At 37.5% G+C, this 14,937-nt stretch overlaps 1 protein-coding gene across 1 annotated transcript in view; it reads right to left on the bottom strand.

Moving 5' to 3' along the window:
* The window catches only part of LOC103147774 (A-kinase anchor protein 6), a 169,460-nt gene that overhangs the window by 33,667 nt on the left and 120,856 nt on the right, over positions 1-14,937 (bottom strand). Inside the window, exons 19-20 of the mRNA XM_016678750.1 lie at positions 10,743-10,889; positions 4,681-4,941 (exon numbers count right to left, since the gene is read on the bottom strand). Coding sequence (XP_016534236.1) covers positions 4,681-4,941; positions 10,743-10,889 — 408 coding nt within the window. The remainder of the gene's footprint in view (positions 1-4,680; positions 4,942-10,742; positions 10,890-14,937) is intronic.

Below are 14,937 nucleotides of genomic sequence, written 5' to 3'. Positions count from 1 at the left end.
TAAATGTGATTTTGACATTGAACTTGAAATGGTGTAAAATGTGTAACTGTAACTAAAGGTCACTGATGTTGTGCTGGAGGTAGATGGTAGGTGAAAAGTCAGGGGAAAAGAGGAACCGAAAGGAGAGCAGAGGTGACCAAGACATTAGGTCATCAGAACAGACATCATGTCTCCAAGATGGTGATGGATATGAGATCATCTGTCCAAGCAGAAACAGGAAGTGAGATTTTTGAGATGCATGAAGGAAACAGGTGCAGAGGGCAAACAGAGAACTTCAGGAAGTTCAGTTCTAAAAAACAAGGGAGTTCATCTGAAGGTTGAGGCCAACCAAAAGGCAGTTGACATCAAGGAAAAACGCACGTGAGGAAAGAAAGTGTGTGGCTACTGATCAGAATAAAAAGACACCAGACAGGAGGATCGGGGTTCTTTGTTCCGCAGCGTTCGAGTCGAGCACACATGGAGATGCAGAATCAACGGAGGGCTGCGTGATGATACCCCGGGACGACTGCTCGCTGCACAAGGAAGGGACAAGATCCATTTACCCACAACCCGGGATTCTGATTCGACTGCGGCCCTACACTCAACCCAAAGGATTTCAACGATGCTGCAGTGGACATGGGGAATAGACAAAGATCTTTTGTGGATAAAGAACTGAGTTCACTGAGGATTCTCACCAGTTCAACTTTGGATTTATTCTGAAAGGATTCTGCCAAGACAAAGACAGGACTCCATCCATGGACGTTAAAGTTTTCTGCTGCCAAGATCGTCTCTGCATCTGGGTTTGAGTAATACTGCCTCCCCCAAAGCCTCTATTTAAGATTAAGACACAGTTTAGGATTATAAGTAGGAGTAATTTCTAGAAAATCTTAAAAGTTTTAAATTCTTAATTTGTTATTGAAATGCTGTATGTCTTTTCCCTTGCTAAAGCTTGCTAATAAAATACTAAAGCCTAATTTGATGTTGTGGACAGCTAAATTAATTGAGTCAGCTAGATTTAATTTTTCTGATCATTGTAAAATCAGTGGTTGTGGTCCTAGTGAATTAGGGTGGCTTCGTATGTGCTTTAGTTCAGATAAATAATGACCCTGGGACTTATTCCTAGTCGCTAAAATTATCTTAGCCGGTAACAAGTGCACGTTAATGACAGGGAAAGAGCTACCGTGAACAGACATGGTTTATGAGCTCAGACACCGGCGGGGCTACTCCGATGTCTGAATCATAGACCGAAGCGGGTCATAACGTCTTGGATGAAGGTAGTTAGAGCTTAGACGAATCTTTCNGGAAGTAAAATTTCTTTCAAGTCATATTTGATAAATATAACATTTTTATAAAAACTGAAGTTAACAGTTACTTGATTGTACTATAAAATGGCACTCTGTGCCTGGAAAATATATGATACTTTACTGTTCAATGTTCAACATCATCTTTTCAAGAGTGAAGATATTACTGGATGTTATGTGGAAGAAGTGACCCAAGCCATCCAAAATAAACTACAATTAGAGTTGTTCCCATGGACACCATCCTTATGCAGCAATGAATTTAGAATTTATGCAGAAGTATTTTCCGAGTCATACACACTTTATTACTGAAATAAAGTGTGACATTTAACAATGACATTCTGACAGTCTGAGGATTTTCAAACTTGTTTACTCTTCTCTAGTTTCTTTGGGCTCCTCTACAGCAAAAACTGAGCAAAAAATGAAACCATGAAAGGTGTCCACATCTTTTTACAGCACAAACCAAACTATTGTTTCCAACATTTGACACATTAGGTTCAAGATGATGATATTGGACAAAAATATCCTGCAACAGTCTGAGCAAGGCATATTATGAATTGATCGATACCTGCAGTCAGATAAAAAGTATATGTCCTAAATTCTTATGCAAAGGGTTCTTGGGATTTTAAAAACCTTCTTATTTGGGCTTTATTTTGTAAAACAAACAGATATGGTGAAATCTGAAGTGTGTAGTTTTGTGTGGCTGCATTTGAGGTTAGACAAAAGAGAACATAGAAAAAAAACATCTAGAAGCTGTAAAAGTGGCAAGACCAGATAATCTGTTAAAACTCTAAAACTGACAAAGAGGGTGCATTCTTTAAAAACCTGTTTTTTATTTATGTGTACAAGTGCAAGTGCTTGCAAGTAGTGTTATCCCTAGAAATTTTAATTAGTGTTTTTTAGCCATGCAGTCACCATCTAACTGCATAGTATCAGTCAGCTGTGATCTTAATTAAAAATATGTTATTTTTGTTTGTCTGGACATTATTCAGATAAATTTGTGTGTTGTGAATACACTTCTGGTACTTGTGTTTGTTGTGACTCATAGCAACCCTTGCTCCTTTCTCATACAGTAATAAACTATAGCGCAAAAATCGAAGCCATTCACAAGGCCAAACGCCAAAAACAGACGAATGATTGCTAAAATGGAGTTGACTTTTCTTGAAATGGAGCTCCTTCTGTGTCTCTCCATACAAATGACTGCTATCAATACTTCCAATCTTCATTTTTCCTGAAGCTCTCAGCCTCTTTCTGCCAGAAATCAATGGCTTCCCACTGAGAGTTGTGACAATGATCAAAAGTAAGAGGCCCACTTTCTTCAGATAAACTCTCATTTCAGAGAGTTTCATCATTAGGACTGGCTGTGTGTGTGCAAATAGGCTGGCTCATTTATGTTGTGTGTGATCACAGCAACAACTGTGAATGCCTCAACAAGATCATGTTACAGATATTCTTTTAGAAAAAAAAAACTACAGCTGATGTTGCTCGGTGACAACGGCTGCATTTCCGTTGCTCTGTTGTTTCAGTTCTTGTTGCTCAAACTTTTATTTTTATAACAGAAGTCATTTCTTATAAACAAATTCAACATTTCCCTTTTTTCCAGCAGAATCACATGTCAAGTGTCAAGTAACCACTTAATTGTTCCTAATCAATTAAGCTCACTACACACTTTTGTGTAAGACATCATGAAAAATAAATATTTAAAATCTTTAAACTTTAGAATTTGAAAATATTTTTTGTGTAGGAAATAATTTCAAATAATTTCTCTAAAAATATATTGTACATTATTTCTTAAGTTGATTAGAGTGTCAAGCAATTTTAATGAGTAATTCATGACTGTTGAATTGCTGGACTCCAGTAATTTCAGCACTTGTAAGTAATATCATGGACTGTCTTCACAACACATATCACAAATTAAATTCTGAAGCTTATGATATTATCATGTAAAAACTTGAACACTAAAACCAAAATGTTTTGTCATCTAAATCATGTGAAAATGTTATCTTTAAAATGCTTAAGATAAATGCATTACATTTGGTTACATGTATGATTTGTAAAAAAAATCATTTATCGTTTTTAAAAATTTCCTGTTAATTTTGTTTTAAAATAACTTTTTGTTGTGTGATGGAAATCATGCTTTACCTCCGATGTTGGACTAAAATGTCCAATGTTACTGAAAGAATTTCATTAGAACTAACCTCAGAAAGTGTTTCTACACAAGATGGAGAAGTAAAACCTACAACATATATTTTTGTTTTCTGAGAACATTTGCGACCATCACTGGATGGAGAATCAATCATATACATTTTTGAAAACTAAAATTGCATGGCAAAAAGTTTCTTCTCTCAAAGTGTTTGCATTGTACTGTGATGGATGTAACTTGAAGCAACTGAATTCATCAGCTGGTTTGTGTCAGCAGTGAAGATGTGATTATACCTGTGTTAATAAAGTCATCCTCTTAATTTTGCATATTTATCTTTTGAGTCAGTATAAGTTGGATGTCATTCATTAGCATATTTCTGTTCATTGTCTCAGAGTGGATTGAAAGTGTACATTGAGTTCTCAGCATGTGAGGGCACATAGAAATACATGCATTTATTTAGCTTTGTGTATTTGCTTTTCTAGTTCAGCGGGTGCACGTTGTGTGAGCGTGTGTGTATATGTGTGTTTATGGTTGTCAGTCACACTGCGGGGCTAGGCTAATTAGCGCAGCTAGCTTTTTGCTGTGTGATGTGGGCTGATTAATATCCTGTTAACGTCCCGTTGCTTCTAAGGCTAACTGCTGTTTCCTCTATACATCCATGGCTTCAAAACAACCATGTTTTTGGTTGGCCTCATTAAGATGATGCATTACTAAACATAGCAGCAGCACATAGACATGCAAGCACTCAATAAGTTGTTTTTTGTCTTTGTTATAAGATGTAATATTGCAAACACTTTTGTCAATGGAAAGCTTAACATGTAAAAGTTAAGTGCCTCTTGAAACAAAAATGAACTAGATGATCTAGTCAAACATATGCTCTATGCAGCCAAAAATATTCTTTCTTCTACTGTCACACACAACTCTGAACTTGAGTGACATTCCCTTCTTAATCCATCAGGATTAATATATGAGCCCACTTTTGCAGGAGAACCACTCTGAGGTGGTTCTCCACAAGGTTGAGGGTTGAGATTATGAGATTTTTCTTTTTACCATTCTTCCAGAAATGCATTTGTGAGGTCAGACACTGATGTTGAGTGAGAAAGCCTGGCTCACCACTCTGCTAATTTATGCTGATGATCTTCTACTAATCCCATTCTTCAACACCAAACTCACTCGTCCATGTGTTCTTTTGAATTGGGGTTAAATTGAGACATATGGCTGGTATCATAATAAAATTCCCACTATCACTGTTAGTCCTACCTTGAAACTTGAAAGCTGCTCGGAGGCACCCGTCCCCTGTCTGAGGCAGGAGTTGAAGATGAGCAGCTCTGTGTCTCGAAGCCATGCCTTAAGCTCCTTGATTCGAGCCTCCAGCTGCTCCAGCAGTGAATTAGTCATTGGGGACAAAGCTGAGCGAGGACTTTCAGCAGCCACATCCTGACCAGCGACCAGCAGAGTATTCACATTTGATGACAGCTTTTGCTCAGAAGAACATGGTACTGAATGCTCTGAGAGAATTTTCTGAAAAATAACAGCAGAGAAAAAAAAGGATGGAACATTAAGAAGATCTAAATGTATACATCAATAAAATACTGTGTTTCTGATTAAACACATGGCTGAATGACAGAGTAATCAGGACATTATAGATAATACAGTTAATACCAGCGTTGCAGTAGAAGAGGAAGTTATACTCAGAATATTACTGTTTATAATATTCTGAGTTTACTAACATCTTGGTTTACTAACCAAGATGTTAGTAAACATCTTGGTAAACAAAATTAATAAATCTGTCTTATCAGTCTTTTATTATATTCTCTGTGTCATTAATGATGGTGCACTGTACTTCAAATACTGCCATATATACAGTCCTCACTTTAAAAACATTTTGGGATATACTTTACTATTTTTTTTATAGTGATGATGAAATTAAATTGTGATCCATTCCTCCTTATAGAGAAACAATGTTAGTTGCATCTGGTCTATATCCAAAATAATTTAAAAAAAAGAAACATGTTTAAGTTCTGATAGAGGAAGAGACCTGGCAACTCAGTGGGTGCCAGGTCTGGTTAAATGATGGTGCAGGTTGACCAGGAACAAATGTCCAAAGAATGTTATTCCTGAAGTAAGACAGAGATGGACCTGAACAGAGTTTACTTCACATGCTGAAGGTTTGCAAGAAGTAAATGTTCCTATGATTGGTGGCCTTTTAACTCTGAGGTCAAAAGGCCACTATCACTGATAGTTCTACCTTGAAACTTGAAAGCTGCTCGGCCACCATCATTTATTACCTAACCCCAACCCTGGTCTCATAAAATATTATAAACAATATTCCTCTTTATGTTTTAGAGGACAAAACAACAAGGTTTCAGGAGATTGGAGTCAAATGTGATACTTGAACATGTATTAGGTCAAGTAAATTTGCTTTACACACCAATCATGTGGTAGGAACTTGAATGTTAACACTAAAATATGTGTGTGATAATATATTGCTTGTTTTAAGCCCTCATATTTGGTTACTTCTTATCATATTCATTTACTTTTAAGTCCAAACATCAAATATTTAAATTAATTTGAAGTTTATTTCAGCTTCACTTACAGAGATGTGAAGTTCACACACAATACAAAATGTTACTTTGACACAATACCTACTTAAAAGAGCTTAGAAGATTAATCATTGTTTCACACTGAAACATAAATACGCTTGACTCGGTGTGTGTGTTCTGCATAGGTAATTTTTCAATTCCTTTCAATCACATGGTGAGACATAGTAAGCCTGTAAGAAAGACCAATTCCTATGAAGGTTTTTTGAAGCAAACAGAATGATTGTCATGCAAAATGAGAATTTACAGCCTTACAGAAAATTTGAAGAATTTGATGAGATTAAGGATTAGCTACTTCCAAAATGAAGACAAGCTGAATATCCTGTCAGCAGCCAAGTCCAGGACCAGCAGGAGCTCAACAGGAGTCAGCAAGTACAGAAATATGTTGTGGTCTGTTGGTGGTTGGGTTTTGGTTTTCTCTTGTGTTTGGTTTTTGACTATTTTTTGACTTAGTTTTTAATGATCATGTTATCTTCATTTTATTTTCTGATCTTATTATTATTAGAAACATATTGTCTAATTAGTTCATTCCTTTATGTTTATTCTTGTGTTCTGTTCTTTGTGCTTTATGTAGAGCAGATGCATCACATGCAGAGGCTGCTGTTTGATTCCTGACCCAGACTGTCTTTCACTTCTCTCTGCCCTTTTTCCTGTCCAGATACTAATCTGATGAATTAGTATGAATTAGCCACTAGTGGCACAAAAACATTGAATGATAAAATGAAAAGTATGCTTTTCGGCTGGTTTGAAATCCAACAATAAAATCATGCCTTTGAATTGCAGACTACTGCTCAATCCATCATCTGAAAATGGAAAAATTATGACTCAACTGCAGACCTATTAGAACATGGCTTTCTCATAGGTTTCTTATTGGAGCAGTAGACTGAGAAGTAGCGACGTAAAACAGGTTGGAAACTGATAAAACAAAAATTTGTTGTCTCAGCTATGGCTTTTTATGTAAGAGTTGCAGGTAGAAAAGTATAAAAAGTTCACTGCTATGTGTGGTAAAACATGCACTCTACCACCAACTTAAACACACCGTCCCTATGGAGACGGTGAAAGATTCTCAAGCTTGTTGGATAGATGGATTGGGTTAACTAAAGAGGAATCCTTGAAAAAAATGCAACAAAGATTAAATCGCCTCGTACTAAACGAGAACCTGTAAAAAGCCTTGAACACAGACAAACATTTGCTAAACCGAATGTTTAGCAAAATAAATTATACTCTACATATGCAAAGCCGGTAGAGATATAGTGCTAAGTATTTACAGCAAGATTTCAATCAAAACGTGTAAGTATTGACTCTGGGAAGCTCAGTATAAATGGATGGCCATGCTTTTTCTAAAAGGTTTTAAGAGCCATGCATCTCTTCCTTTGCCTGCACATTATAAGAAAACCATTGTGAAGTATGTGTACTTTTGTATCAAACTCTTCACTGAGTTGAACAACAAAGAGAAAAGCCCACGCATGCATAAGAAAAGTGTTTATGCCAAAATTAAGAAGAGAAAAAATGAAAACTAAATCACAACTGCTTAATTTTCCTCAATATTTTAGCTGCGTCTGCATCTGCACATTCACTCTGACACTTGCTCATAAATTCTTCATAAGGCCACAATAGTTCAGAGGAAAGACACAGGACATCAATTCCAGTTAATTCCCAATTTGCATCAAAGCAGCAGATGCCAGCACAAGCACTGATAGGCCAGTTAATATGCAACTGGGACATCATGTTGGGATGATGGCAAGAAAGTGACTAAACAAGAGGATGTCAGCACAAAAGACTAAATAAGCAAAAGATCTTCACATCTCAGAATACTGATTAAGACAATAAATTGACAATCAAAGTAAAAATGAATCACGGAAAACTACTAGTAAAAAAAAGCCAGAAAAGTGTTCATAGAAGATTCATTGGGGTAAGTTGGGATTCAAAGGGAAACAGGATGAATAAGACAGTCCCCTCATACGGTGCTGTATGATACAAGATAATCGAAAAATAAAAGCAAGAGACAATAGGAGAAGCACCATCCAACAAAAGTTAAAGCTGCAGTATAACTTTAATAAAAATATGGGTTTTTTTTACATATATTTTAAAACTGTCAACATGATATAGTATGATAATATGAAAAACATCGAGCTCCTCTGCCTTCTCCCTGTGATACTACTGCCATCTGCAGAAATCCACTGATTGGTCAGAAACAGCCAATCAGAACCAGGATGAGGGTCTTGGCACTGTCAATCAGGCTCATGTAAACTTATACCTTCCCCCTCATGTGCTAGCTTTTGAGGATATAACTGTTACTGCATGCTTTGGACATAATTATCTGGTTTTGTTTTTGTCGTTTCTGGGTAACACATGATACAAATACATTCAGTGATGTTCTTGATGGACAGATAGCCAACTCCTTAATTTTGTCGAGGCTTTGTTTACTTTATTCATATTGTGGTAGTATTAATATTTTAATGGGTAGCTGACATGCATGGACACTACGCTCCATATTGTAGGTAGTTGGTATGGATGATGAGGGTATAAATACAGTAATAACACCATGGTGATGCATTCTTTAGAATGTGTGGTTCTTCTGGCTCATCGTCTTCATTCTCCTCCTCTGGGTCAGACTCTGACTCCAACATGGGAGGTTGGATGGACGAGTCTTCTGCTGCTGACATCTTTAATAAACTTGGGAATAAAAAGTTTCTCTGTTGGTACATAATTGTATCGCTGCTATTAAACTACAAAAATGGCCAACTGGGGTGTAGTGGAACGTTGTGTTACCTGGAGGAGGGCGGGGCATGAAATGTCTCACATTTAAAAAGACAGCAGCAAAACGAGTTGCTCTTAAAAGAGCCTCAGAGCAGAGGTAAAGGAGGGTCTGTGGAGCTGCAATAACCAGGAATTCAGACCAAAGGATTGAAGTTCTATTTTATATAGACCATAACATGAATGATTTACATGTGAAAAGGCAAGATTTAAAAGCATGACATGTCCACTTTAAAAACAATTTTACTTTGCAATGTAATGACGTGGAATTGGGCCTCTTGTTTCTTTAAGAAGTTCCTGCTCTTTCCAACACTCCTTTAGTGTGTCATGATAACAGTTATTTTTCAAGCCTTTAAAAACGTTTCACTGAAAAGTCATTTGTATGATGAGCTCAGCTAACTCATGGTTCCACCGGTTGTTTGCTAATTGCTGCTGCTGCTAGTCTGGAGGAGCTGAGTGGGGTTGTCATGGGAGACAGGTGGTCTGTTTTGAGAAAACTCGGCTTGTAAACTGCAGCGTCAAGGGGAAGCTTCGTCAAAAAGGCAGAACTCGGTTACACCACTCCCTGAACGGTTGTCGTGGGATTTCAAGGATTTCTCAAGCATGAATTAAAGAATCAAGGCAACACTCCAGGTATTTTGTTGATGAGAGAATAACACAATTTAAAGCTCAATGGTGTTTCTGGGGAACACAATTATGTATTATTTTTATGTAATGCTGCTCCTTTAAAATCAACAGATTACAGGTAAAACAGAAGTGAACATTTCTCTGCAAGACGTGATCTTGAATCCAAACCTTAGTGTACCTTTCTGTAATGCTAAGTTACATATGTATTGTGATGATTGTAAATGTGAGCTGCATTGTTGAGCTTGACAAAAGGTTTGAGCCCTTCTGTGATGTTTTATCCAGTGGAATCACAGATCACATTTCAGGACTTATAATAAATATTGGATCAATTAGAAATATTTTGTCCCTCTATGGTACGATGCTGTCCAGCTTTCTGTTCTCAAATGTTAAATTAACCCAAGACTCCATCTGCACAAAAACCAAAAAGCCCTGTTTTAAAAATCACTAAATTCAAGTTTCTCTTTCATTCTGGTTATTATTTTTAAATTACTCTTAAATAAATGCACCGTAAATAAAATATAAAAAGTCCTATATTTCTCAAAGTTAGAGAAAATATAATTAACATTTTTGTATCACCAACCAGGGTATTTTTGCATGTTGGTGACAAATTGACAAATATATCGGAGTCTGAATGAGTCCAACTGTTTCCTCAACAGTAATAGAAGTTTAATCACAGTCTGGTTATTGTTGCGGAAACACACACAGCAGAAAGGAAAGGATGAGAGAGAGAGAGAAAGAGAGAGAGAGAGAGAGAGAGAGAGACTCGTCTGCTGCTGCTGCTGTTTAATTTCTAAAATGAAATCTGTCTCAGAGAATTTGATACATATGTTAATGTACACACACTCCCAAAAACTTTGAATGTGTGCATGAGACAATTATCTTTGTGTTTGACTATGCATGAAAAGTAATGACACACATGCAAACACATGCACACACACGTATATGGTGTTCCATACTCCATTATTCCTCTCTGTTTGTGTGGCAAGCATAACTTATGTTTCATTTTAACCTCCCGTTGAAGCATTCCCTGTCGCAGATATAAAATAGACGGCCACTTTAGCTGACGTCACTCACAGGCCAGTGAACAGCTGGAGAAAGAGGCCGGTCAGCTGAACATAGAAAAAACAAACAAGCATGGCAGCAAAGAATGTGCAGAAGAATGAAAGAATGAGCTCTGTTCAGGAAAACCAGCAGCTGATTTTCTGTTGGGCCAATTGGAGAGCTGGAAAACAGAAATATGCTTTCTCCATTACAGCCTGGCTCACCACTGTACAACGTTATTAGATATTTTACATCTTCCCAATAATATTAATGTGTTTGTCCTTTTGTGGGTATTACCTCTAGTTGCTGCCATGTGTGTGTGAGGTTGTGTATTTTGATGTGTAAGTTGCTTGGTAGTTCAGTCCCACTCCTCTTCAGACTGGCAGCTTGCCTGAGCAGACTCGTCTTCCGGCTCTCCATCATCAGCAGCTCATCCAGGCTGCTCTGGAGAGGAAAACACATGCAAAACACAGACAAACTTTACATGTTGCTTTTGCTTTAATGTCTTTCACGTTCAATTCTGGATATAAACAGCCTCATTGGGTTTACTAAAAAGGTATATATTTTGGCAGCAGATTTCACTTTACATGCACAGACCACATTATGATAAAAACTGCTGCAGAGGCAAAAACATTATTTGATGGCAGGATGCTGAGTGTAACTGTTTCTTTTCTTGAATAGACATGGCTTTGCATCACAAAGTCTTGTCGAATAGCTCACTTCCGTTTATTCTGGTGTGTGTTTTTGTACCAAGTCAGATGGAAGAAAATAGCAAACTTAATCTCTGAAATCCCTCTTCCAGAGAAACAGTTACACTGCTGCCTTTCTTTCCTTTGTACTTGACAACTTACAGCATTTTTACAAAAGAGCCAGTTTTAAAATCAAACAGAACTGCAATTTATTTCACATACATTGTGACTAGCATCTAAAATCACGACAGTTTATTAACTGGTAAACTGCCACCATGCTATATACATCCTGTTAGTAAGAAAACCAGAGAAAGTTTCCTTTTTTGGTTATGTTGGTTTTAGATGCGTTTCAGTTTTCCTCCCTTTCTGCTCAACTCAACCACAGTCAGGTTAGAGATGTAGAAGTCCACAGAGGCCATATGACAATATTCAATGGTCAAATCATGACATCAATGAAGCCACAGCCACTAAGAACAAGACTTGTAATGTTTTACTTTGAACAGTTCCTAGCTGACCCTTGTCACCTAATCAACATGGAAGACGTGTTGGTGTAACTTGGTTTCCACCACTGAGCGGTGGTGTGAGTGGAGGATGTGAGCGTGGTGCAGACAGATGTCACGTTGATGCCAAACATTGGGCTCTAAAGTACATATAGTTCAGCCAAGCTGCACCAAAACTACTGTGATCGATTCTACTTCACCCCCTAAACGGAATGCAGTCCAACATTTATCCAACGTGGCCTAATTCTTCCACAGCGCCCCCTGGAAATATTTATAAAATCAACCCCAAGCCGAGAATCATGTAATTTGGTGCATGTGTAACTTGTAGGACCTATGTAAAATTCTCTAGGAGCCATTGCGCAAACTCAACAGGAAGTCGGTCATTTTGGATGAAAGTGTGGTACATTAATGACATCACTAGTTCCGCCTGTTAGAATGTCCCTCAGCGGCTGGATCAAATAGGAGACTTGAGGCAGAGGAAAGGTGCAGACCCACTGGGTGTTTATTCAGCATCACTGATGTTGGTTTACTCTGCTCCACAGCGGCCTCGGGTCTGAGCAGCAGCCTTTTATCGTCCACTACTCCTCCCATTAACAGACCCACCAAGAAACAAGGTAAAAACAAAATGCATGAACACACAACAAATTTTCACAAAGGTAGCAGTGTGGGTCCATCAACCACACTGGTAGGATTTGTTATCTTTTATTTTGTTTTATTTAAAAGTTTTTTTGTTTTTTTTTACTCTTTTGTCTGATTCTAATGTCAGTGAGAAAAACTTCATTTTCACACAGTGTATGCAAGTATCTGGCTTCATTTGATACTGATATTTGTTATAGATCAATTTCCTTGAAAATCTGGTTTTCTGTTTCCATTGTTTACTTCATATTTGTAGTGTGTTGTATGAGACTAGACATTCTGGGTATCTTTCTTCAGTTTTTGTATATTTTTCTGTATTTCTTTGCCATTTTGTTTATAGCAATGACATATTTATTCCTAACTTGAAATTTTATGTTTTCACATCATATTTTTCTTGTTGTTCTTGTTTAACCCACAGAAGTAAATGTTCTATCTTTAGTAACTTTACTGTAAAACTGTCCATCCTGTTCACTTGTGTTTGCCTAATTCATCCAGCTTTTTTCCATGTGTTTCCATCCATCCCCTCTCGTAAATCCTGCAATAGCTCCATCTTTTTTTTTACTTAATTTTCTGCCTCTCTTTTTTCTTTCCCCTCTTTTCATTTTCTGCATCGATAGCTACTTGATTCTACTTTTCCCTTGTCCTTTATCATTAACGCCTGTGCCTGTTTGAATATTTAAATGTCTCTGCTCTGCCTGCATTTGTGTGTGTGTGTGTATCTGTGTGTGTGTGTGTGTGTGTGTGCGCGCGCGCGCGCGCGAGTGCATTTTTGCTGCGCTGTCATCAAAAAGGTGGTGGCCATTTTTCAATGTCAACTATTCTGATGGAGATGCTATTGCTCTTCACTTCATGGCCATCCATCCCCTTCAGATAGCTAATAGCCACGCCACAAAAACAAGGAATCAATGGTAAAAAAAAAAGAAAACAAGTGGAAAGTAAATATGTCAGCGTCACATTCCTCTAACAGTGAGGAAATTATACAATTTATCTGCTGATGGCAAATATTGATTTAAAAAGGGGACATGGAGCTGGTGGGGAAGAAGAAGAAGAGCGCTGCTGTTTTGTTGTTGTTTGTGTGAAAGACGCCACTGATGCAAAGTCAAAGAGGGAGAGGGGGAGCGCGTGAGATAGACGTGTTGATTAAAATGCATGAGATTCAAAGTTTGAGATAAGTGCTGAGAGAGGGATCTTGGTAAAATAGGAGAGTGGAAGGAGGTGGGTTGGGGGGGATGCATGGATGGCTAGTTGTGATGTATTCATGCCCCCAGTCAGTCTTCATGCAAGGATGGACTGAGAAGCGCTGGCCTGGAGACCAAAAAAACGCAAAGGAGGAAGAGGAAGACAAAAAAGCAGATTGAGGAAGAGAGAAAGGAGGAGAGTAAGAAATGCAACAAATAAATGTGAAAACTTGTCAACACTAAAAGAAACATGAAGGCTCAGGCCAAACATCACAGAAAAACCCACCCAGAAAATTTGCTTGCACACAACAAGGTACGAAAGGCCTCCAAGCTGAGCAACAACAGAGCTTAAGAATGTAAAAGTTTGCTGTATGAGAAAAGAGAAACAAGCTAGCAACTTGAACTTCAACTAAGAAACCAGAGCACTTAGCCATGTTAGCATCTCAGTACGTCATGAAAGGAGACTATCATGCTTTCAACAAAAGAAAGACTTTGAATATTTAAAATTGACTTCAGTCATCAACAAATTGGCAGTTTATACTGCAACATTAAAAAAAGCAGAAATCCCAAAAATATAAAGCGTGACCTAATCAAAAAGTCAAAAAATGTTTTCAAAAGATAATTTTTTTTTTCATATTTCATCTTATCAATAGTATCAAGCGAAGTCAGAAACATAAGACATGTTTTTTAGTGTTACCAAAAAACAGACTTTTTGGTAACACATTCATTAACCTTGTCTAAATACAGAAAATGTTTCAAAGAAGATTGTCTGTTTTGAATTTGACGGAGAAAGAAAAAAAAGTATAGATAAACAAAATGGAAAACATTTTATCCAAAACATTAGGAAACTACCCAGCTTTCTTTTCTTAGGGTACATGTTTGAGACTATTTTTTTTGATCTGCAATTATTTGTATTTTTCTGTCTTGTTTCACTGAAAAAATACATGTCTAATTTATTGGTGTGGAGATAAAAAGAAAAACAAAATCATATTTTTGCATTTTTTTAATCAATAAGTAGCCTCCCTGAATAGTTTCAACTTGCTGAAGATGGCTTGTGGTACAAAATGTTTGGATACACTTCCTATATTTTGTTCTCATGTTAGTTCGGTGCTTAGCTGTGTCTCTATTCTGGAAGGAGCTACTGCCCAAGCTACAACTACCAAAACCTTACTTTGTTTTTATTTTCCCAAAGAAGTCATAACTGAATGGGTTTTTCTGCCTTTCCAAGACAGCTGTGGCAGATTGTCGCTCTGGCTGTGGATCTGCTGAAAGGAAGGGACTTTTCTCACCTGTTGATCACATTAAGTTCCTTAGATTTACTCTTTTTTTTCTTCTTTCTTTTCTAATTATATAAATTCAGATTTATATGATGTGAAATCTGCGATGGACGGGCGACCTGTCCAGGGTGACCCCACCTTGTTCGCTGGAGATGGGCACCAGCACACCAACTGACCCCACTAGGGAGAAGGAAGGGAGGGAGGGAGGGAGG

The sequence above is a fragment of the Poecilia formosa genome, unplaced genomic scaffold (assembly GCF_000485575.1).
Source record: "Poecilia formosa unplaced genomic scaffold, Poecilia_formosa-5.1.2 Scaffold189, whole genome shotgun sequence".
In the NCBI taxonomy this organism is placed as follows: Eukaryota; Metazoa; Chordata; class Actinopteri; order Cyprinodontiformes; family Poeciliidae; genus Poecilia; species Poecilia formosa.
The sequence above is the reverse complement of the archived record's forward strand: the minus strand, read 5'-3'. Positions and strand labels throughout refer to the sequence as shown.